This window comes from Onychostruthus taczanowskii, unplaced genomic scaffold (genome assembly GCF_017590055.1).
Source record: "Onychostruthus taczanowskii isolate IOZ18803 unplaced genomic scaffold, ASM1759005v1 scaffold90, whole genome shotgun sequence".
NCBI lineage: Eukaryota > Metazoa > Chordata > Aves > Passeriformes > Passeridae > Onychostruthus > Onychostruthus taczanowskii.
This window is the reverse complement of record NW_024506994.1, coordinates 3,129,862-3,155,578: the sequence shown is the minus strand read 5'-3', so window position 1 is coordinate 3,155,578 and position 25,717 is coordinate 3,129,862. Positions and strand designations below refer to the sequence as shown.

Sequence of the window (25,717 nt, the reverse complement as noted above, 5' to 3'; positions counted from 1 at the left end):
TCCACACACACACAGACACACACACAAGGAGGAGCTGCCTTTTATGTGGGGTTTGGAGCCGGGCACACTCCTGGGGACAGCTTGTTCTGTCCCAGCAGCTCCAGCTCTGTCCCAAAGTCCTGCCTCACGCCTTGAAGTGCCGGGATGGGGCAGGGAGGGAGGATGTCAAACTCCCCACCCTGCCCTGCACAGGTCTCCCGGGTGCATTTTGCAGGCTGGAGCTGCTGCAGAGGTTGGCAGTGATATTTTGGGAAGAAAACCTGGAACATCCTTAATTCTGTTTAACTCCCTTTAGGAAGGGTGGAAGTGTCCTGTAAAAGAGGCTGCCCGGGGTTGCAAGGTTTTGTTTTGAACAGGATGGTACTTTGGGTTTGGTGAATATGTTGCATGGCTTAGTGTTACTTTTTAACCCTCAGGATGCTCAGGACCTGGATATCATGAATATAAAAACACCTCTGTGGAGGCCCCAGGGGCCAGGGATTTTTAGCAGTAGCAGCAGAATTTCACTTCCTGGGAAAAAGAAAGAGATGGATGAATTCCAGCTGATGCCTTTTACAGGATTGCTTCCACCTTGCCCTCTGTTTCCATATTTTGCAGGATGGGTAGGATAGGTTTGGGAGAGGAAAAAACCCTGAGCAAGGACAGGACCTGCACCCACTCCTGCCTCTGCTGCCAAAGCCTGGAAGCTCTCGGAGCATCTTTCTGGGTGTTCCTGATCCTCATTATTCCCTCCACATCCTGAGAGTAACATTTGACCTCCCAAAGGTATCACAGGGGTCAACATCGTGGCTTTTCAGAACCTCCTGAGACACAATCTGGGGCTCCTGTGTGGTTACAGCACAAAGAAATCCAGCAGAATATTCCTCGTTTGGATTTCCTCCCTTCCCAGGGCCCCCATACAGAATTTTAAGTGCAAACACTGCTACTGTTATTAATAACCACTTTTTTTTTCCCCTTCTCCCCCTCTCCTGCAGCACCTGGCATTCTGATGGCATTAGTAAGGAGGGTTTCATTCTGCACCCTGCCTAAAATGCTGGTCAAACCTGTCCTGTCGGAAGCTCCCACGTTACATAAAGGAGGCTGGGGCCATGTGAAAATGCCACCTCTTAATTACCACCGGATCGGGGTAATTAGTCTGGAAAAACCTCGAGATTACTTTTTTCACCTTCCCTGCTCTGCTGTGAGGCTTCACCTGTATCTGGGGCACAGGAAGCAGCAGAGCTCTCCCAGGGCTTTGGGAACAGGGAAATTACGGCGAAAAGCCGCGAGCGAAAATAGATGGAGCAGACAAAGGGGGGAAGAAAGCTTTGTTCTCCCCCATTTTCACGGATGGGGAACAGTGGCAACAACTCCCATGGGCCAGGCAGAAAATGAGTGCCTGAACCCTATATGGAACGACCACCTCTTTAAAAATATCCCTCTTTTTTTTTTTTTTTTTTTTTTTTTTTTTTTTTTTTGAGGGGAGGATCCAACATCTGGAATTTTACTCCTGCAAAGGGAGGGTTTATTTTCACCCTCTCCCTCCCATCTCACACCCCACCAACCTTCAGGGACATTAAAATATGTGAGAAAGTGCAAATCCTAAATTAGCTCAATATTCACATGTTCCTTAATTATTGATGAAACTCTTGGCTCCCAAGGGAAGTTTTTGCAGAGAGAGCTGGGGATTCCCAGCAGAAGATTCCCTCAGTGCTGCAGTTCCCAACTCTGCCCACTGCCCATCCTCCTTGATTCCACCAGGTTTTCCCCAGGGATTGCTACCTGGACCATTTATTTTCTAGGTAATAAAACCCCAGAGCTTTCGTATTATACAAAAAAAAATGCAGAAAAGCTTCCCCCCAAACCCTTGAAATGCTAAATTTTTCAGCACTGTGCCGAATAGTTCCGCTCTTACTACTTTTAAAATGCAGTTTAAAGGTTACAAAAATATATATTTTAATGCCTTTGGGTTAAAAGGAACTAGGAAAACTTTCCTTCTTACACCTTTAAATTTATGAAGATGGATTAAGATAAGAAAAAAATGCATTTGCATGATTCAGAAGCAGATTTTGACTTGCTGAGAAACGAAGCTTCAATTTGTTTTACAATATTCTCACTTCTGCCACCACATATTATGTATTTGTACTGCATTTCCCAGTCCCACATCACTAAAAGTTTGCTGATCCAAGACAAAATTGGTTTATCCCTGGATGGAACAGGTACAGAAACAAAAGCCTTGGTTGTTGTCCCAAGTTCTCTGAGCTCAGATCCTTCCTGGGGGTTCCTGCTCAGGAATGAGGGGGAAATCAGGCAAAGAATGGCTTTGGAGGCCCACAATCCTCACCCCATATCCAATAGGATACACTATTCCCAGATCTTTTTTTTCCAGCCAGGTGTGATGCTGGGCAGTGTTTCCAACAGATTTTGTGTGGTTTCCCTCTCTCTTCTTCTTGGAGCTTCCTTCCTTCCCTCAGTATTGGCAGGTTCAGAGGTTTTGTGACGTAACTTGCACCTTTTGAAGGTGGATGCTGCAACAACTTCAGTCTCGTGTGTTTAAACAGGAGAAAATTGGTTAATTACGCTGATGAATGCAGCTAATTGTCCTTGCTGAGAGCCGAGGAGCTGGAGGCAGAGAGCACCAGGGCAGCTGAAAGAACTGCAGCCACGGACATGATGCTGAGCTATTCCCAAACACTCCACAGAGCCACAGAATGGTTTAGGATGGAAAACCCCCCAGAGATCATTGAGTCCAACCATTCCCCAGCACTGCCAAGGCCACCTCTGACCCATGTCCCCAAGTACCACATCCACATGGCTTTGAAATCCCTGCAGGGATGGGGACTCCTCCACTGCCCTGGAAGCCTCTTCCAATGCCTGACCACCCTTCCCATGGAGAAATTCCTCCTGAGGTCCAACCTGAACATTTCCAGGTACAACTTGTGCCAATTCCCTTTCATCCTGTTCCCTGGGAGTTGTCCCCTCCTGTCAGGGAGTTGTGTAGAGCCAGAAGGTCCCCCCTGAGCCTCCTTTTCTCCAGGCTGAGCCCCTTTCCCAGCTCTCTCAGCCCCTCCTGGTGCTCCAGCCCCTTCCCCAGCTCTGTTCCCTTCCCTGACATGCTCCAGCCCCTTCAATTCACAAAAGTCACAAAGCAGCTGCATCCCAATTGACTCAAATTCACTTAAACAGAAGTAGAGCTGGTTCTGAAATCTTTAATGGTGTCTTGCATTTATACTTTAAAAAGCCCTGGTTGTTACCAAGGGGCACTTGGGGACATGGGTCACTGGTGGCCTTGGCAGTGCTGAGGAAATGGTTGGACTCGATGGTCTTAGAGGGGTTTTCCAACCTTAATGATTCCTTGATTCTACAGTTCTACTTCTGCTTTACACTGGCTGTGTGTGAAGCATCAGAGCTGGAACATTTTGGGAGGAAATTCAAGGAATTCTGTCTTTACCACATGTCTGGGCTGTCACTTGAGGTGCTCCGGTGCCACCTCCCATCTCTGGCTCCAAGGAAAGCTCCGCCGTCAGACAAAACTCCAAAAGCCCACGAAGTTCATGCATATTTGGGTCCAACAATGGTGCCAGGACTATTTTTCCATGGTCTCTACTTCCCAGGGTAGTTTGGTGCCTGCAGGTGCTAACAAGCACGATTCAACCTCCATTATTGCTGCTCTAACATTGCACTTGCCAATCACGTCCTTGGCCGTGGATCCTGCAGTGAATTCCGAGCCTCAAAGCCAAGAACAGCCCTATTCCTGCAAAGAATAGAAGAGCCCAGGAGAAACCAGTGTTGGAATGTTCCCAAAGCAAAAAGGAAAATTTCCTTCAGTCATTGCTGCCCCGGGGTTACCAAAACTGAAAACATTTTAATATCTGTGCTGGAAGTGCCTCATTCCCTGTTGTGGAGTGACAGAAGAGCGGGGAGTCTCATTTTCCTTGGTGTCCAGGTAATTTCACTGGGAGCCACCTCATTCTGTGAGCACAATGGATGAATTTATAACAAAAGGCCTTGGAGTTTGAAAGTCTGATTTTCGCGGAAATGAAACCAAGTCATTCTTTTGTGCTCACATTCTGCTAATTCCACCATCTGGGCACTGACGTAATTCTTTTTCTTGTGCTTTCTAAAAAAGGCTTTCTTGCCAAACCCAGAGTTGGGTTGAAACAGAACTCAAAACCCACTAGAAGCAAACAAACAAAAAATATATATGTAATTTATTACTCTGAGACATGTTTCTCTTGTTCCAATCATCCATTTCACTGGACAGTATCTGGTAAGAAGAGCATTTCACTGAGTAATGTTGACCACAAACACAGAGCAGAACAGTTAAATCAATTGTTTCTGTCAAATACAAGCAATTTATGATTTATGATTATTTATTTATTATGATTTCCCCCTCCTACAACCACATGCTGAGCTTGGGGCACATTAAAATTCCACATTTCCCAGGATAAAGTGCTGTGTATTTATTGCAGAAATAGAGAATCTTTCATTGGTAGCTGATACTTCCATCTGAGCCAGGTTTAAGTCTTGGGTATCCTGAGTTTAACAGGAGCAACAGCACAAATTTAAAGGTTTATTCCTGGTTTTATTCTTCCTGTAACTGACACTGGAATGTGGCCAAGCACCCACAAGAATGAGCACACAGAAACACATGAAAATTCATAGAGGGAGCAAACAAACAAGCCCAGCAGTATTTGGAGAAGGAAACTTTATTCCTTGACTAGCACCTTTTTAAACTGAAATCCCAGAGAGGCTGTAAAGTTCAGTTGGCTTAAGAGTTAAAAAATAATCATTGGAAACAATCAGGCTTTTGGATTCTAATAACAAAAAATCCAACTTGTGGTGAGCAAGAAATCAGGAGGGATGCTTCAGTTTAACATAAAACATTATTTTGCTGTCTTCTATCACTGAGAAGATGATTTTTTCACCTCAAGCATGGAGTTTCCTCCCAGTTTGACAATAACTGATGGTATTTGGTGGTATTTCATTTAAGGAAGCCAGGGACAAGCAGATTATGGTGAATAATAATTGTACAGCCTGAAAAGGAGATGCAACAAGGGTTAAAACCCCTGGCATGTGAAATCCAGGGAAAGGCATCTTGTTCTCCTGTATAAGAAGTGAAACTTCATTTTGCTGCAGTGAATGAGCATGTCCTGAAGGCAGGGGAAAGAAAGGTGCTTTGGAAACCAAGAGATCTTAAAAAAAGGAGTTGAGCTGCAACCAAACCATCCATGTGGTCTGGGTGCTGCAGATGGAGCTTCCTCCACTGCACAATAAAGGCAGCTTAAGGAAATTTTTTTCCCAATTAACATCTGCATCTTGACAATGTTCCTCAGTCCGTGTTAAGCAACTCTGCTGAGCTGAGACAATATAAAAATGTACCCATTTTCTTCAGCAGAGCAGCCAATGGGATGTTTTAGATTTACACTGATGAAACCCAGCCAGGCCTGGATGAAATGAGCAGCTCATGGATTTGGATTCTGGATTCTGCCAGGATAACTGGCTGGTGTTCAGGGTTGTGCTGTCAGTTTGCTGTGGTCAAAGAAATATCAGAACAGGACACCAGGAAAGTGAATCCTTCTTCCCATTCCACCACTTCCAAGCTCACCCATCTCTCATGACAGCTCTAAATGACATTAAAATGCCAAAATTCATGCTGAATGTTTCAGATCTCCCACAAAACTGCTTGTGGCAGTGCCCAGTTCCAGCATTCCTTATTTCCAGGCTTACAATGAGAAACAAGCTCTAGTTTGGTTATAAATCCAAACTGCAAGTTTTCAATGTGTGAATGGCGACAGCAATCTGACTGTGCTTTTAAAATCTATTGGTCTCCCAATTTCAGGAAAAAACCTTGCTCTATCCAAGGTAGCTTTCTGGATTCCATAAGTACCAGTGAAGAGATCCTGAGTAGTGCCTGGAAATCAAAGATTTAGGTATGGTTAATAAATGATAAGGTAAATACACATTTCCTTTAGCTTTGGTGCAAAGTTACAACTGTTTGACAATGGTTTGGAGGCACAGGGAGGTCTTTTTTATTTCACCCTTAAGTGCTGACACTCAGGAGCAAACTTTTAATCAGAGTAAGCATTTTGGGAAGAAACAACAATCACTTTATATGTAAAAAGAGATGAATGTAAAAATTAGACACCACTTTGCAAAAATCAATGAAAAAACACAAACAGCTTTGCAAACTCCCTCCTGCTTCCAGAAGCAGAGCTGGGCTCTCACAAGTGAAAACAATTTTAATAAAAAGGCAGTACTAGGGGGATTTTTATTTTTTTTTTCCTGGATTGAGAAAAACACAGTCAGGTGAAGCAGCAGAAAGTCATCTCCTGCCTTTCACACTTTTGATGTGTTGATCCTCCACGTGGATCCCTTCTGAAAGTGGCACTGAAGCTCCTGTTGGCCCATCACCACGTTTTCCCTTGGGAGAGCTGGGTTTAGATAAGAGTCTGAGTTTAGATCCAGCCTGTGTTTAGATCCAACCTGTGTTTAGATCCAGTCTGAGTTTAGATCCAGCCTGTGTTTAGATCCAGGTTGTGTTTAGATCCAGTCAGCCCCAGCTGGAGCTGGAGCAGTGTCCAAGCCTGGATTGGTGCTGTGTTTACACAGAGCCTCCTCTAACACAGACTCACCCCTGAGCCTGAAAGGGTTAGAAGTTCTTGCAGTGCTTCTTTTTCTTTCTGGGTGCTCCTTCCCCACACTCCCCTGTCTCCTCTTTTTGCTTTTTGTGCTTCTTGTGGCGTTTCTTCTGCTTTTCCTCCTGCTCCTCTGCGCTGAGTTCCTCTCCCTCAGACATTCCCACAGAAATTTCTCCTCTGCCCATATTTTCATCACAACTGATGTTTTCTCCTTCGTTCTCCTCTTTATGTTTCCTCTTTTTTTTCCTTTTATGACATTCATTTAGTGGATCATCCAGTTCTTTTCCATTCAAGCTCCCTGTCTTAGCCTTTCTCCATGGTTTCTCACAGTCCTCTGTCCTTTCTGCCTCATCATCTTTCTTGTGCTTCTTCTTTTTCTTTCTCACTTTGGTTTCCAGCTCTTCTGAAGGCTCCACAGCTTCTTCAGCTGTTGGGCTGGAATGATCCACCTTTGGTTCTGTTTCCTGCTGGGATCCCTTCAGCTTTGCCATGCGCTTGGCAAAATATTCCTGGACAGTGAGAGCACTCTTCACTGTATTGGAGCCATCTCCAGGGCTGGAGAGCCAGTTGTTCCTTTCCTTCTCTTCTTGGGAGTCAGGATCAGCAATATCCTCCTGCAAGGGAACAGAGAGGAGCAGGAGTGAGTCAGGAGTCATGGCTTTAAACACAATGCTGGTTTTTTGCACAGTAATAAGGAAAATACTGAAAAGCAATGTTGAGCTTTGAAAATTAACTGTGAAAGTACAGATTTGGGTGGAAGTGAGGCAGCCCTTAATGTGAAACATGCTGTAGGTTTAGGGAAAAGAGGTGAAAGGAGGGAAGGCAGCAAGAGAACACAAACCAAGACAATTTTCAGTTGTTTTGAGTTCCTTAGTTTACCTACTCCTACATAACTCATGTCTACCACTGCCATACTTAGTACATTACACTGACTTTACAAAGCACATGTCTCTGCAAGACAAAAACCAGCATGAAAAATGATCCACTGCAATCCATTAGCCTGTGGCACAAAGGAAATCCCATGCCTGGAATAACTCTTCAGCAAAGAACTTGTAATCCAGGGAGCAATCCAGCACTGAGGCATCTCTTCCATCTTATCTGATCTTTGGAAATGTTTGTTTCAGAGCTGCTCTACTGTCAGGGTGTCCCAGATGTTGTTATTTAAACAGGCTCCATTTGATCACACGTTATCAGATGGCACAAACAACATCACAGGTTACATCTTACAAGGTTTCTGCAGACATGAAATAAAGAGCTGCTCATCTCCAGCTGCAGGTGAAGAGTCTCCTTTCTAGAAAGGAAATATCAAACTAAAAGCAAAGTACAGCTCTGGAGCAGGATGTTATGGATGGCATGAAGAGAATTGACTGAGAAAGCAACAAATGCCACAAGATGGAAATGTATAATTTGTTAAATTATCTGACATTTACAAAAGAAACAAACCAGAAAGGCAGCTGAAATTAAGGCTTGTTCACATACATACCAAAGCACTCAAAACAAAGCCTTTGTGGTATAGCCTTTTGCTTGGCAAAAGTCACAAATGGCTCTTGGAAATGTCCCAGATTTTCACAGAATCACAGAATCATTCAGGTTGGAAAAGAGCTCCAAGACTATATAGAGTCCATCCTGTGACTGACCCCACCTTGTCACCAGCCCAGAACACTGAGTGCCACATCCAGTCACCCCCTGGACACCGCCAGGGGTGGGGACTCCTCCACTGCCCTGGGAAGCTCCTTCCAATGGCTGACCACCCTTTCCATGGAGAAATTCCTCCTGATGTCCAACCTGATCCTCTCCTGGCACAGTTTTGAGGCCATTTCCTCTCATCCTGTCCCTGCTCCCTAGGAGTAGAGCCCAACCCTCCTGGCTGTCCCCTCAGGGGAGTTGTGCAGAGCCACAAGGTCCCCCCTGAGCCTGCTTTTCTCCAGGCTGAGCCCCTTTCCTAGCTCCCTCAGCTCATTAATTGTTTTTTTAAAGCCTTATACACACCACAGGGAACCAGGTACCCTCCTCTGGATGGAAAAAGCTGTGAAGGATGATGTAGAATTCTCACCAACATCTGCCCTACAACTTCTTCCTGAAGGAAAGGGGATCCACAGGGATTACAGTCAGAGATAATTCCCTGATTTTCCATTCATAAATGCACAGATGGGTAAGAGCATCCCTCTTACCTTCTGCCCACACATCCTGAATCCTGCCTGTCCAAATCAGAGCAGTCAGATTTCACAGCCACTTTCACTGCCATAACCTGATACCCGGGGAAGGCCAGCAGAGAGCTGGGAGATAAAACCCCACTTATCTCAACACTTTATAGTTATTGTGTGATGCTGCAGATAAGGGACCTGGCTCTCTTGAGGGCATCATTAAACTTGCTGGCTGAAGCAGGGTTTATTAGGGTTTGTGAGTAAGGTTTTCCAGGTCTGGCTCCTTATGCATCCATAACCTTTACTCCCATGAGCAGGAATGCAAAAATTGGTGTCATTAGTGATGCATTACGAGTGGTGATTTCCTCATCCATCTGCTTTCAAGAGAGCTATTCCAGTGGAACGAAAGTAAGGCTGCACTTGAGATTCCAGTGATATTTGTGTGGGCACTTATCAAAATTAGGGACTTTTCTTGTAGGGATATGTTATAGTGTTCCTGAAGGGTTATGAAGTAACTGAAACTATTTGACTTCTGGCAAAGAAGCCTGAAAAGGGATGTGGAACACGGGGAAAAACAGGATGTATCCACACACATCTCCACACAGGTTACATTTGAAAGGGGAGCTGCAGCAGAAGTTTAACAAGACAGAATTCCCAGGATAAAATGGGTTGAGCTTTATTTATATTAAACCTGTTTTTATTAAGACCTAAACCACAGAGAATCCCATGTCAACACAGGATCATTTAGGTTGGAAAAGAGCTCCAACACCATCAAGTCCATCCTGTGACCATCCTTGTCACCCAGCCCAAAGCACTGAGTGCCATGTACAGGCCTTCCTTGGACACCTCCAGGGATGGGGACTCCAAACCTCCCTGGGCAGCCCCTTCCAATGTTTAACAACTCTTTCCATGAAGAAATTCCTCCTGATGTCCAACTTGAACCTCCCCTGGTGCAACTTGAGGCTCTTTCCTCTCCTCCTGTCCCTGTTCTCTGGGAGCACAGCCTGACTCTCCCTGGCTCTCCCCTCCTGTCAGAGAGTTGTGGAGAGTGAACAGGTCCCCCCTGAGCCTCCTTTTCTCCAGGCTGAGCCCCTTTCCAGCTCCCTCAGCCCCTCCTGGTGCTTCAGCCCCTTCCCCAGCTCTGTACCCTTCCTTGGACACGCTCCAGCCCCTTCAGGTCTCTCTTTTTGGGAGGGTCCCAGAGCTGTCCCCAGCACTGGAGGTGCCCCAGCAGTGCCAGCACAGAGGGACAATCACTTCCCTGGTCCTGCTGAAGCCCAGGCAAACAGGGTCATTTTCCTTCCCCCCACAGCAGGATTTTGACACCCTGGATTGCAAAAGGACAAACAGACTCCCAGGTTTTCAGCCAGAACCATTTTCCTCCCCACCCCGATGTGTAAAACACACTTGGGCTCAGAACACCCATAACCCCTGGCCAACCAGGAAAGGATTTTCTCATTGCCTTGGTGACTTCAAGTCCTGACAACTTAATTACTGTAATTGAAGGCAAATATTACTTGAACTCTACACATGTCTTTCTTTTCATGAAGTACATTAGGCATAAAAACAAATGTTCCTTTGGTTAAGCAGAGGAGTTACAAAGGTATGTACGAGTTTAGAAAATAAGAACCTTGCTCAGAAACTCCTTTATTGATAAGAATTTTAATAACCATGGCCCACTGAGCACAGAACTAACAGGGCATGGAGACAAGCAAAGAGGTGCCAACCCTAGAAAACCTCAGAGTTTAGGAAAAGCTTATGTAAAACCATAAATCACCTGGAAGGGCTGTTAAATGCCAAGGTATTCCTGCTTCCATGGTGTATATTTCCCAGCAGCCATGGGAACACTGCTGAACTCTAAGCAGGGGTTCTCTAACCCCTCACAGTTTATGCAATTCCCCCCCTGCTTGACCCAACACAGAGAAAAATGTATAAGATAAATAAGGCAGATATCCCTAAAAGTGGATTGTGCTGCTGAAACTTCTGAAAGGCAAAACTTTCAACAGATAAAAGACAGAAAAAAACTATTCTTGTTCCAGAGAACTGATGATCAGGAAATGGGGAAGGAGCAATTGTGCTGAAACTGGAGGGAAACCTGAAGATTGGTCTTTGGAAATGAGGTTTGCTCATGCCATGGGTTCCAAAATTACCCACAAAATCATGCTGAGGAGATGAAGTTAGAAGGAATTGGGAATAGGGATTTGGTAGGGTGGTCCCAAGCAAAACAAAAGGACTGCTTGAAACATGGTGTTAAATGTGGAATGAGTAAGAGGAAACAATAGGAAAATTCAAGGAGAGGTTGGGAAGTGCACAGGAAGAGATGAAGGTCAATTACAGGCAGAAGTTCCCTGTAAATATCATCTGTTTATGTAATTAGTGAAATGTATGGAAAATAATCTAAAGGACATAAAGCACTCCATGTACCACTGTGTTTTTCTCTGCCTTTCTTTGCTTGCTGATTAAATCATTAAGGGAGTACACTAAACTTACAGAGGGAAATCCTGGTTCCCTTGAATCCTGCAGGATCAGGACTGCATCTCTAGGGCATCCCACTCTCAGAGCACCTTTCAGTTATTTAGTGAAAGGAAAAAATAGAGGGTTATGGTTAATTATCAAAGGAATTCACATCAGTGAAAACAAGAAGAGAAGCCTAAAGGGAGAAGGATTTAGACACCTCATGAAATCAAATGGGTCTGAAACCCAACCTGGTCTAGTGGAAAGTGTTCATGGCAGAGGTAAGAATGGGATGAGCGTTAAGGTCCCTTCCAACCCAAACCATTCTGGGATTATTATAATTAATATTCAAAAATAAGGACTGCACCTGCACGTTACCCTGGGAGGAAAAGTGAGACCATGTGCAAAGCAAAAGGTGCTGACAACATACAGGAGCAAGAGAAGCAGCCTGGCTTAATTCAGAGAACTTCCTCTCCTCTTCAGAATGCAAGTATTTCCTTTTTAGCACTTAAAATCTTAAAACAATCTCTTATACCACCTCTGTCTGCTGCATATGAACTACTATTACTTAAGCCCAGTAATTTCACATGACTTTGCTTTGTTGGCACTAATTCACAACGATTTTGTGAAATCTGATTCACAAAAATGACACAAAAGGTAAAGTCTAGAAGGGATGAGCAAAAAGGCAGAATAAAACTAAACTATTTCAGTAGGATCTCACTTAAATGACAAAAAGTGGGCTGGATGAAGGACATGGAGCCTGAGTTCCACGGAAAACACAGGATCGCTCTTAGCTTTAAAATGCAGCCACTGCTGTTCTGCCTTTCTTACCAACTTCCTTGCTGAGACACTGTAACAAGATTAAAATAATCCTGTTCTCTTCCTGCTGCTTCAGATCCTCACTGAGAGGATGGCAGGACCCCCATGCAGTGCACAAAACTTGAGAGACAAGAGCTGAGAGCACACCTGTATCTTTCCATCCCAGGAATGGCTGCAGATAATTCCTGAAGAGTCACTCTGGAGCTTTGCAGACATCAACGTTGACAGAGTCTTGCTTTAAGGAGTTGACAACTTCAAGTTAAGTACAAGCATTAACATTTGGATTGGGATCAAACAGGCGAGAGGGTGAACAAAGACCTGTAGCCTGATGAGTTTAAGCAGGATTAAAATAAATACATGCATAAATATGGCCACATACCATCAGTTCTGCAGTCAGTTCTGGCATCAGAAGAGGTACCCAGGAGGCTCTAATGCTTTTAATTTACCTGATTAAAATTGGTTTATTGCAGACAGCATCTTGTGAAGAGGTGATGAGACCAGGCTCCCAATACAGAAAGGGCTGATGCAAAGGGAAAACGGGACAATTGCCTCATGAGGAAAAGGACAAGCAGCAGATGGAAATTATCCACAGGAAAACTTTGCCAGTAGGAGAAATCAGTATATTTGTGAAGCCTGAACAACCACTGGGAGTCTCAACCACTGAAAACAACTCAGACAACTACCAGGGAAGTGTTAAGGGGGAGTTAATCCTTGGTTGGAATGGAAAATGTGGGATCTGGACTCCAGAAGCATCTTTCAGTCCTGTAATGCTTCAAAAACCTAAGCAGGAATACAATTTGACCTCCTGGTAATCACAGAATTGTTAAGGTTGGGAAAGCCTTCTCAGACCATTGAGTCCAAAAATTCCCCAGCACTGCCAACCCATGTCCCCACGTGCCACACCCAGACAGATTTTAAATCCCTCCTGGGATGGTATTTCCACCACTTCCATGGGCAGCCTTTTAAAATAAATGAGGGTTTAATGAAACAGATGAGAAGCAGGGATACTCAGCCTGTACAAAAGTGGTAAAAATTCAGGTCTTCTGCAACTTCTGATTTTTGTTGGCCATGGTGGTGTAATCACCAGAACACACCACATATCCATAGGAAGGTTTAATTTTACTATGATTTATCCTGAGTACCAACAGAACACTGAATCCACTGATAGGAAATGGAATGAGAATCCTGAATGTCCAATACCTGGGTGACATGACACTTGTTAAAAGGACAAGTTCCAATTACTACAGAGAAGCACTTTCCTGTTTTTACTCTGATAAAATAAATTCTATGCCAGAATATATTGAAACATCAGCTGTGTCTTGCAGTTGATATTAACTTCTACATTCCACACGAGCCATCAGCTGTCTCTAACCCAGCAAGGACAAGAAGAGAGGTAAGGAAGTAATTAATGGTAAGGGGACAAGGAAAAATGCTTTCCATGGATCCATTTTTGCTACACTTGCAACTACAAAAGAGCAGATTGTTTCTCTAGAAATCAAAAGGCCAAGGAATTTTATTTTAGTAAATCTATACCTAAAATAATCTGGAGGTTATTAACAGAATCATTGACCTCTGGAGCAGAACTACTGTGAGTGCTAGACCAGCTCCACTTTTTTAAGTGGAGTCATGGAAACCTCCAAAGACAGAGGTTTTACCATCATTCAGGATATCCCTATTGTGATTGCAGAATCATGGAATGGTTTGGGTGGGAAGGGACCTTAAAGCCCATCCCATTCCACCCCCTGCCATGGGCAGGGACACCTTCCACTATCCCAGGCTGCTCCAAGCTCCATCCAGCCTGGCCTTGGATGTGGCACCACATCCTAATGAGGTTTTACTACACATAACAGCCCCCATTTCAGCCCACTGCAGCAATCTACAGGTGCTTTATTTTCATTTACCTTGTATTTGCTGATTCCATTTTTATTTCAGTTTTAAATTCTGTGGTGATGCGTTTTCATTTACCTTGTATTTGCTGATTCCATTTTTATTTCAGTTTTAAATTCTGTGGTAATGCGTTTCTATTAAAACCACATCCAAATTCTCCCAGTCTGTCTCATCCTTCTGTTTTATATTTTTGTCAAAAGCTCACCCTGTACCTCAGCAAGTGGCCAATTTTAGCAATTTTCATTCATTCTTTTAATTCACACAACAGAAAAATCCCCTCTCTCTTGCTGAATACTCCTGGTATGCAAAATGCCATTTGTTTGTGATACAAACAATCCATTTCCAGGGGTGTAGGATGAGCTGGAGCCCAGCCTGATCCCATCAGTGAAACAGGAGCTTCACAATAAAGCTGTGATTCACAAACTCAGCCAGGTTTTGCCTCCAGCCTGCACACACCAGCGGAACAGGAAACAACAGGGTTGCAAAAGTGCAACGGATTAAATTTTGGCCAGGGACGTGATTGCAAGGATAGTCCTGGGGATTCATTCCAGCTGTCCTGAGCAGATCCTGCTCAGGCCACAGCACCTGTATTTCCAAGGGCAGCTTGGGAATCCCAGCACTGTGTCCCACAGGGCACACACACACACTTCCTCCTACTGTTCTTACACTTTTCAGGAAAAATAACACAATTTATTTAAGTTATTGCACAACAAAGGCAGAGAGTAAAGTCCAGGAGCTGAGGCTAAGGGGGAATATACACTATGGGGTAATTCTCAAGAGGTGCAGAAGGCTGAAAGCACATAAGGAATGAGTTAAAAAAACTCAGCACATGGCAGAGAAAATCCTTTTCATATCTTGAGAGACGCTCAGATATCCCTGTGACATCTCATTCCACTCCAGCTCCTCTGCTGAGGCCAGCACAACCTCTCTTCCTTCACATTTCCCTGCAAATTACATCTGTGCCTTACACTGGATATAAACAAAACTACTAGAAGAGATTTCCCCTAGGATCTCTCTATTGGCATGATGCAGAGATCCAAACACAGTGACTTCATCTTCCCAAAAAGCACCTAAATCAATTTTAACTGTTCTGTTCTCACCTTGAATAACAGAGGAAGTACAGTCCAGCAAAGTGAGCACAGGACTGGGAAGGTCACATTTCCAAAGTTCTCTTTCCAGCTGCTGGGAAACCCTGGAGAAGTTATTCCCTCCAGCTCTGGCACAGGTTATCAAAGCACAGAACATGCCTGATCAACGGCATGAAACTCACAGAAGAGCTGAGAGTTTCATAAAGTGTTTGTAAGGTGCTTTGAGATCTTTCACAGAGGTATCCCAGATGAACAAAGATGGAAATAATCCTCAAATTCCACTCATGTGCACCTGGATCTGGGACACCAAACACACACCTGACCTGGCGGCACTTCTGTGACAGATCTGTGAGGAATCAAATCACCAGAAGTCTCAGATACTGTATTGTCAAGGAGTGGGCAGGAGAAAAATCATGGAATGGTTTGGGTTGGAAGGGACCTTGCAGCTCATCCAGTCCCATGCTCTGCCATCAGCAGGGACACCTTCCACTGTCCCAGGCTGCTCCAAGCCCCATCCAGCCTGGCCTTGGACACTTCCAGGGATCCAGGGGCAGCCACAGCTTCTCTGGGCACCCTGTGCCAGGGCCTCACCACCCTCACAGCCAGCAATTTCTTCCCAATATCCCATCTAACCCTGCCCTCCAGCAGTGGGAAGCCATTCCCTGTGTCCTGTTCCTCCATGCCTTGTCCCCAGTCTCTCTCCAGCTCTCCTGGAACCCCTTTAGGTCCTGGAAGGGGCTCTGAGCTCTCCCTGGATCCTCCTCTTCTCCAGGGGAACACCCCCAGATCTCCCAGCCTGGTTCCAGAGCAGAGGGGCTCCAGCCCTTGGAACATCTCTGTGGCCTCCTCTGAATTTGCTCCAGCACCTTCATGTCCTCCTGCAGTTGGCCCCAGGGCTGGAGGCAGCTCTGCAGATGGGGTCTCACCTGAGCAGGGCAGAGCAGCAGAATCCTCCCGTCCCCTGTTGCCGACACTGAGGATCAGCCCAGGATGCAAATCAATGCAAATTGTTTTGTTAATCCTGAATCCAGACACTAAATGTCTAAAAAGTCTTCAAAAGTCCAGGACAGTCATGCCTATCCCTGTCTGCAGTTCTGTGGGTACTGTGCCATGCTCAGAAGCAATCCAAGCCTTCTCCACATTTCCTGTGCACTTTTTATTATCCCTCTGTGATGTGTGTGGAATGGGCAGCTGCTATTAAGGATTCAGACCAAACCCTCACTGATTCTTGAGTTCAGGATTTCTTCCTGTGCTCCACAGATACAGAAGAACACAAAAGAAGTAACAAGTGGGCTTGGCCAGCCAGACTGTGAATACAAGCAAAGGTATCAATGAGGGCTCTGAAGGTTTGGGATGCTGAGAGAAAGAATGGAATGAAAACCATTAGAAGCACACAGAGGAGAGAAAGGAGTTCTGGTAGCAATTCCAAGAGCAAACACAGTCACAGCATCACAGCTTTGGCTTCTGGCAGAGGAAACCGCACATACTTTGAAATCTGAAAACAACACCTGCCTACGTCAAACTCCTCTTCTGGCTCTTTTCTAATAATAAATGTGGAAAATCAGATCTGTGTACAAATAAACTGCTTCCAGGAGCATTCGAAGCAGGTAATTTAAACCAAAGCTTCTCTCCTTTCCCCTTCCCCTCAGAAAATGCTTCTCAAAAGAAAAATTGACACTTGAGCCTCTTCTGTTCCTCTGATCTGAGAGGGTGATTTGTGGGAGAGCTGATCCATGGATCCAAACCAGCTTAGACCTCTGGGCAAGGGGACAGACATTTCCTGTTTTTTAGCACCAGCAGTGGCCCAGGAGCCCAAGAAATACCTTGTGTCACTTTGTTGTCACTTTTTAGTGTGCCTTCCTGAGGTTTGGTTCCTTTCGTCTAAGCAGGTGTGAAGGGGGACTCAGCACAGGGAAATGAATCAGAACTTCACAATTTGGGGCAGGACAGACAAGAAATACCATAAATACCAGCAGGGCCCTCCTGTGCAGGCTAAAAGACAGATGCAGAAACACAAACAGTAAGAATGAGAACTAAATTTGAAATACAGTAGGGCTGTGTATGCACATTTTTTTCCTTCTCTCCCATCTATAATGGTCTGAAGAAAAGAGTTGGTCTGAGGAATGGGATTTATTTTTTAAGGAATATCATTCATGCAGTGTGCCTATAGTTCATGAGGATCTTATCCTTGTTTTCAAGGATTCACAGAGCACAGCCCAGTGACTACAACCTAGCCAGGTACAACCTCTCTGCAGCCTTTTTTTTTTTTATATAAATTCCTGCATTTCTTCTTTATTTCTGCCTTTAGTATCAGTGCTTCCTTAAACAACTCTTCTGACAATCAGCTCCTCAGATCAGTTCCAACTGGGACTCATCCTCCCCTCCAAAAACCAACACAACTCTTCTCCTCTCAGCTTCAAAATGCTGCTCCAAGTGTTTCCCTACCCATCTTGCCCGTGTCCTACCTTACCCTCTCGCTATCTGAGATGTGTAACATCCTGCCCTTGTTCTGTCCATCATTTCCTTGCAAGCTCTCTGGGGAAGCAATTAGCCCACTTGTGAGCACTCTACAACATAATTAACAAATAATAACCACTGAGAAATGTAGGCCAAAAAAGCCAAGTTATCACAGCCCCATTTCTGCAGAGACTTGCATTGTTCTCTGCTCGCTTGCAGCTTCCAAGTTCCTGGAGGCACAGATTCTCCTCCAAGACAGCACAAAAGCAAAGGTGAACGCTGTGTTTTAAAGAAGATGTAAAATGTTCTGACTTTATTTGGATTTCCAGGCTTTGCTGCTTTTCCCTGCTCATTAACACGGCCAGTTGTTAGTATTTACACAGAGAACACTACAATAAATCTCAGAGTTGGAGGTGAAAGGCTCATAGTTTGGTTCTAAATTAACTCTGGCAATGGAGCACCAAAGGAAGGAAAGGCAGGATGACTGTAACCATGAGCAAGATGCAACACCAATAATGACATCATTTAGGATGAAAAAAACTGCTGGAGGAGACAAGGACAGAACCTAATCTTGGGTTTCCATCCACACACCCCACAACAGCCTGTAGGGAAAGGTAACAATTATCAGGGAAAGCCTAAAACCTCGCTCTTATTTCAGCTGCAAATAAAATATTTCCAATTCCTGAAGCTTTCTACTGTTAAGACAGCTCTTCCAGGCTCCTGCACACTTCCTAGGAAGTGTTATGAGTCCTGGGTATCCCTTCAATAATGAAAAATAAGGTGTCAAAGCAATTAGACAAAGGTTTCTAATAAGGCTGAAGCAGAATGCTGCTGGGGAGCCAAGGAAGCATAAAGGAAGATGAAGAAAGGGAAGAAAAGGATAAATTATCAGTTTGAAGTGGTTATTGGGATGGAGAAAGATAGCATTTGAAATATACAGAGAAGTAATAATGTTGAGGAAAGAGGGAGGAAAGTATGTGGTTAAATCTCCACATTTTACAGCCTTGAGTAGGTCAACAATGATGAGCATACTCCGAAATTCTGATTTTAGATCCACCCACCACTGATCCTGTCCTGAAACAGCAAACTGAGGTGATCCCCACTGAGAACAGGAAAGTGAACAGCACATTTCAGCCACAAAGCAGCTGGAAAACCTGTAATGGAGCAATTGGCACTAATTTATGGATAATCCCTGGAGCCTGAGAGTGCCAGAATGTCTCACCCAGCCCTGCAGCCTGAGCAAGACAGAGCATGTCTGCTGTGACCTGGGACAAAGGATCCTCATGGTCACTTTGTGAAATCTGCCATCCCTGGCACAAATTTGGCTCTGCTAACCTGTAGAACAACTCACCTGGTTTAACCTTAGGTCATTTGAGGAGAGAACAGCTCAGATCAGCACATACAGGATAGAAATTTCCCAGGTCTGCTTCAGTGGCAAAGGAAATCTTAAGTGTCCAAGGGGAGAGGTCTTGTCCTTCAAAACTGATAAAAAGCCACAGAATGGCTGGAACTCAGTGATCTTTAGGGAACCTTCCAACCCAAGCCCTTCTGTGATTCTCTGATCCTATAATGTTGAGCCACTTTGTAGCCTCACAGTCAGGATCTTAGCTTTTCTGCTCATGGGCAATACAGTCCTGATCTCCCAAATATTAAAGGTGAAAACATTTGATTTATTCTTATTTCACATCCATATCCGTCCAACCTGCTCTTGGGTTTACACTGAATTCCTCTCCTGAGAGTAAGGAGCTTCATTTTCCACCTTCAAACCCATCCTTGGACTTCTCTGCCTTTGGGCTACTTTCCATGGCTGACATTTGCATTTCTGCTCTGCTGTTCACAGAATCACAGAATGGTTTGGGTTGGGTGGGAACCTAAAGCTCTTCCAGTTCCACCCCCTGCCATGGGCAGGGAGGGACACCTCCCACTAGCCCAGGTTGCTCCAAGCCCTGTCCAATCTGGCTGTGAACACTTCCAGGGATCCAGGGGCAGACACAGCTTCTCTGGGCAACCTGTGCCAGGCCCCCACCCCCCCTCCCAGGGAACAATTCCTTCCCAATATCCCACCTATCCCTGCCCTCTGGCGCTGGGAAGCCATTCCCTGTGTCCTGTCCCTCCATGCCTTGTCCAAAGTCCCTCTCCAATTTAAGCCCTGGAAGGGGCTCTGAGCTCTCCCTGGATCCTTCTCTTCTCTAGGTAAACACCCCCAGATCTCCCAGCCTGGCTCCAGAGCAGAGAGGTGTTTTCCTTTTTTTTTTTAATTGTTTGGTGATGACTGCATCCCTGGTTTTGACCTGGTTGAGTTTTAAAGGCGCACTTGTCTTTCATTGCACCAAGCACGAGCTTTATGGAACTGCACAAAGATTCTGCAGCAATGCAAAAAAACAACAATGAGAAAATCCCCGCGCCTGCAATTCCAGATAGATTTCCTAGGATTTTATTATTAACACTTTGTGTAATGCCCTGAGGGGAGTGAAGAGCTCTATGGTTGCCCAGTGAACCACACAAAACACAGAACCTGTGCCCCAAGGGACTTGCAGGTTAAAGCTCTGAGTGGGTACAAAACAATACAAATAATTGCCAGGTAGGCGACCCCGCAGGCAGTGCTCCGTTCCAAGCCGGAAAGTCTCCTGGCACAGGAGCTCTGGAAAAGGAGTGGGAATGGGATGCTTATCACAGCTCAGCAGCAAACTGCTCCAGGAATAAGCAGCAAAATGAAGACTCAAGAGGAAATGTCAGATTAAAGGGAAGACCAATTTGTTCCCAACGTCTCATTTGCTCCTTATGCTCTGCGGTCTGCAGGTAAGCAAAGGAAAACAGAATTGTGGAATCGCTGAGGTTGGAAAAGCCCTCTGAGATCACCGAGTCCAGCACTGCCAAGGCCACCACTGACCCACGTCCCCAAGTGCCACACCCACAGAGTTTTGAAATCCCTGCAGGGATGGGAACTCCAGCACTGCCCTGGACAGCTGTGTCAGGGCTGAACAATCCTTTCCATTTTTCCTAATATCCAATCTAAACCTCCCCTGGTGCAGCTTGAGGTCATTTCCTCTGGTCCTGTCACTTGTCACCTGGGAGAAGAACCTGACCCCCCACCTGGCTGTCCCCTCCTGTCAGGTATCAGCCCAACACAGAGCTGGTTGTCCCCAGCCCACTCCCGTTCCTCAGCTGTGGGAAGCTGTTGAGAGGGAAGTGCTGTAGGTTGGGGTCTCAAATCCATAATGGAAGGCTCAGGAGAGCTCAGCAAGAAATCCTAAGTGTCCTGAGGCAGAGAAAAAAACCAGATGCCAAACAGCAAAGAAATTCTTGCTTGATGCATTAAAACGGTGTAGAGAAAGGGGAAATAAAGAATCACAGAATGGTTTGGATTGGAAGGGACCTTAAAGATCATGGGCAGGGACACCTTTCCTTTTCCAGGTTGCTCCAAGCCCTATCCAACCTGAGCTAGGACACTTCCAGGGATGGGGAATGTCCCCTCATCCATCTTCAAGAGATGTTGCTTACCCCCATTCACACTCTAAAATCCACCTTAAATCTGCTTGCTAAATTTGCTTTGCCTCCTTCCAGTTAATCCTCCACTGCCCTGTCCTTTCCTTGGGTTTGCCCTCTGCTGATCCCTCCTGCTGCCTCCAGAGCTGGGTGGTCCCTCCACCACCAAGTCACCCCATCTCAAATCCCTGCAGTGACTGAGCAATGCCAGCTCAGGTTCATTCCCTTCATTACCCCATACTTAATGCCCTGAGAAAAGCAGGAGGGTGGAGCCACAGAGTTCTCCAAGAACTCATTCCAAGCACAGGTGAAGGTCACGGCTGCTCCGAGGTGGGAGCTTTGTTTTTCATTTAGGAAAGAATGGTTGGGGTAACTCAAAGCAAAGCAGCTCCACTTCCTGTGGCTTTGGGTATTGTGGCTGGATGATCCTGGACCTGATAAAGCTTCTAACAGGTTCTGATAAAAGCTGTAACTGTGGTTATGGAGTTTTTAACACCTTTTCTCCATGTGGATTCTCTGACATTGAATGATACAGTTGAATCCAGCTGGGAAAACAATTTGTCTGTTCTTTTCATGCAATCATTTATTTTCACAAAGAGTAGGAACTTCATATTTGTGAGGCTGCTGTCTGCCTGTGGATTGTGCCTCAAATCAGTGAGAGAGGATGGAATAGAACTAAAAAAAAATCACAGAATCATGGAATCATTAAGGTTGGAAAAGTCAATCCAGCACTGCCACCATGTCCACCCATAAACCACATCCTCAAGTGCCACATCCATGTCTTCCAAACACTTCCAAGGACGGTGAGTGTTCAAAAAACAACAACAAAAAAAATCATCTATTCTTTAATTGACCTGGAAGCCAGGCTAAAAATGAAGCAGTCATTTAAGTAGTTGAAATAAAACCAAAATAATTCAGTGTTGATAAATAAAAAGAAATGCACCTGGGTAAAATAGAACCTAATATGAAATAGTATAAAATTAGAAAGTCAGGATATATTTCAGCCGTTCATCCAGCCTGCTACTGGATGTTATTGATGCTTCTACATGTCTAAAATACCATCTCTAAAAGAAGTTGGACAATTTAGAAAGCAGTATATCACACAGGTAGAGGTTAAAAAGAAATCCCTATAATGCTGATTGGTCCAAAGCTCCCCAAAATCAAGTGTGCCAGAACTATTTACCATTGATTCCAGCTACCCTTAATCTGATTTCTCAGATATTTTTCACCACGTTCATGCAAACATGACTTGTGCTGAAAGGAGGTGTTGATTTAAGGTGGAAGCGAGGCTCAATGAGAAACAGGAAACGAGTAACAACAGTATAAATGACCACTAAAGACCATTTAGAAAAATGTTTTGTGCTGAAGCAGACAAGAAGCAGCCACAGACCCTCTTCCAGAGAGGAAATCACCTCTGGAAAAGTGGCAATGACATCCAAATGGAAGCAGTGAGAGTAAGGTGCTGGTGGCACCCATTAACATGACTATTTTTGCAGCAATCAACACCTCCTGAAGAAAAAAAGCAAGAATCCATGCTAAGTCATAGGTGGTAAGAAGCCAACGCATCACTGAGGAGGAGGAATTGTTCAATTATTATCCTGGGTATGAGCATTGCAAATGCAGGCACTGACATCCATGTTACAACCTGTTGGGGACCGCAGCATGTTGAAGGGTTTAAAAGTTAATGACAGGCCACCATCCCTCTTAAAACCCAGTGCCAGGCCAGGAGCTTCCACTTTCTCAGCTGAAATATCCACAGTTGCAACATCGGCCCGTGTTGTTTGTTCCTAATGAAAGAGGTGATTCACTTTCTTTCCAGGAGCTGCACTGTAAAATGTTGATTAGAGTTTGAACCGCCCCCAAAATTTAAAGCAGAGTGGAAAAAGAATACAAAGTGAGGTGTAAAAGGAGATGGGAGTAGAGGGGGAAATCAAAGCAGGGAATTCACCAGGAGGTAGAGATTTTATCAAAGCGATTGGTTCATTAGGAAGAAAATCTGACTGTCATTAAGATGGTGCTGTAGTGCTTTTTGTTAGTGAGTTCTTCAGGGCAGACACCTTTGTATTTCTACTTGTAAAACACCAATTAGTATCTCGGGCAGACTACAAACAAATCAACATTAAAACAAAGCAGTGAAACAGAACCATTTGTATCTCCTGCTAAGCCTGGAGTCACCAGGGCAGATTAAACTCCCTGGAGAGAGACCACATTCTTCATTCCCTAATAGTCTTCCCCTTGTTTGCTGCACATCTGTAGGAGTTAAAAAGCACAAATTTGGATTTATCTCTCTGCTTGGGCTCAGAGGGAGTTCACCACGGGATGCTGCTTTGGGAATTCTTGTTACAAGTTTTGTGTGTGTGTATTCAAGCTGGTTTTCAATTAATAACAGTGTAATTGTTGCAAAGCCCACCCAGCATAGCCAGGCACCACTGCTTTCCCAACGTGCAAGTGAAGGCACCTGCTCAACATCCTCTGAAAGGCCACATTTGGGAATTCAAGAACAGCTGGAAGGGTGGAAGGAGCCAGACTTGGTTCAGTCTAGTCCATATGGCTGGAATGGGAAGGGTTCCTGACACTGACTCCAGAAATTCAGAGGGGGTTTCCTCATTCACTTCCAAGAAGAATTTGGGAGGGAATTTACTTCTGTGGAGGATCCATTTCCTCTGATTCTGGTTCTTGTTCCCTGGGAGAAGAGCCTGACCCCCACCTGGCTACAATCTGTTTCCAGGGAGTTGTGCAGAGCCAGAAGGTCCCCCCTGAGCCTCCTTTTCTCCAGGCTGAGCCCCCCCAGCTCCCTCAGCTGCTACCGGTGCTCCAGCACCTTCATCTTTCAACCTGCCCTACCCACCTTCTCCCCCCTTCCCACACACACTTTCTAAACAATATTAAATGTCTTTTCCAGTTTAACTCCCTAAAATATGTTCAGAGAAAAGGTCAGGCACAGCAACAATCTGCTGGTTCAGGGTCACAGTAATGGCTAAGATGCCAGACTACAGATTCAGAGTCTGAGCCTGCCATGATTCACACTGAGGGCTGGTCAGGTTATACTCACTGTAAGGAGAAAAATGGTAATTTAGCCTTGATGATTGAAAAAACCTGAAAATCTGCCAGCCTCATCTCTGCCTGGAGTGCCAGTAGCTATTAAAGCCTTAACCAGGGACACAGGCAGGAATGCATGATTTGGGGTTTATGATTCCTGGAGCAACATGAATGTCAAAGGTTGGGAGAGAACGATGGTCTCACCTCCATGTTCTACTCCCTGTGGTAAAGAAATAATGATTGTAAACAGAAGCAAGAGAGATGCATTTTTTAAAGAGCTGGAGAAGCCTTTCCATGTTTAGTCAGGCACACAACAGCCCGTGCAAAGCCTGTGGGATGAGCCTTTTGATGTAAAAGAGCACCCATAGTGGGATTTTTGAATACATCTGTCAAGACTCACATGAGCAGAGCTGATCCCCCTTGGAGAAAGGGTGATGGATTTTATGAGCTCTTAGATCCTTTCCATGTAAAGAAACCTGGACAGCAGCTTGGAAATGGATTGAGAGCTCTCCTGAAGGAGTTAACCATTCAAACACGTAATCTCTGAATTTTGAAAGAATTTGGCCACCAGAGCTACTTCCCTGCAACAGTTCTGAGGAGCTGCTGCCAATGTTAACATCGGGAGGCAGCTACTGACAGGTTTCATTTTGCCCAGTCTGATGCTGCTATTGACACTCATGCAGACAAGCCAGCACAAACAGGAATAAAAGGCCACCTTCCATGGCAACACTTCTCCAGGAACTAAGGAATTTACTGACAGCCTTGAAATCCCTGGCAGGTGGTGGGATTTGCTTCCCAAATGTCCCGGGGCACGGAAAAGCTGATGGGACTCACGTAACAACGGCTCCTACCACGCTGCTGGGCAGTTCCAGAGATGAGTGACAGCCTCTGCAATATCCAACAGGAATTACTGGGTAATGTGGCCTTTCAGGCAATGGCCAAGTGATGTGGAAGGTTGGGGATAAATTCCCAGTTGCAGATCAGGGTCCTTCTGAGAGGACAGAAATTTTTGCAGAACCAGCAGCTACTCGAATTTTTCTTCAGGCTCGACAGCAAATGGCAAATTTCTTACACAAGAGTTACTGGATGGGGCTTGGAGCAACCTGGGATAGTGGAAGATGTCTCTGCTCATGGTAGGGGTTTAGAATTAGATCATCTTTAAGATTCCTTCCAATCTATAACTCTAACTTCTGCCTCTGCATCTTCTACCCATGTTCATCACCTAACCAAGCAACTCTGTACTACTGCAGAAGGTAAAAGTGATTCAGAGGGAGGAAGCTGAGCTCATTTTGCCAAGTCCAGGGGAAGGGTGAGCTCTGTACAAGAATGTTCCCTCCCAGACTGGGATCTTCACACCCTGTGCTATGACCAGTTCCCAGTTTTCCTGCCTTGGAGAAAAGGGGATGTGGGTGTAAACTGGGAGCTGAACACCCAGCTCCAGCTCCTCTGCTTCTCAGAAAACTCAGCATCCCTATATTTGGGGTTTGAATCTAAAATTTAGGCCTTTAGCTCACCACTAGTTTCAAGACTGCAGAAAACCCTTATTCTCAGCCAATTTAACCTGGTCTCGGATTCACATGACTTTAGGAAAAGCTTTTACAACATTCCCCAGAAGTTGTGCTTTGTCTTTAAAGCACAGCTGACAATAATGTGAATCCTGGAGAGCAGAAAGTCGTAGTAGAACAACAATGTAAAGGTTTGAGAATGATTTTGGAAACACCAA

The 25,717-nt window shown here is 45.0% G+C and overlaps 1 protein-coding gene across 1 annotated transcript in view; it reads right to left on the bottom strand.

The window, feature by feature from the left end:
* Positions 1-3,847: 3,847 nt before the first annotated feature.
* The window catches only part of PINX1 (PIN2 (TERF1) interacting telomerase inhibitor 1), a 63,323-nt gene continuing 41,453 nt past the window's right edge, over positions 3,848-25,717 (bottom strand). The window contains exon 7 of the mRNA XM_041426194.1: positions 3,848-7,234. Within this exon, the coding sequence (XP_041282128.1) occupies positions 6,632-7,234 (603 nt within the window). The 3' untranslated portion in view covers positions 3,848-6,631. The remainder of the gene's footprint in view (positions 7,235-25,717) is intronic.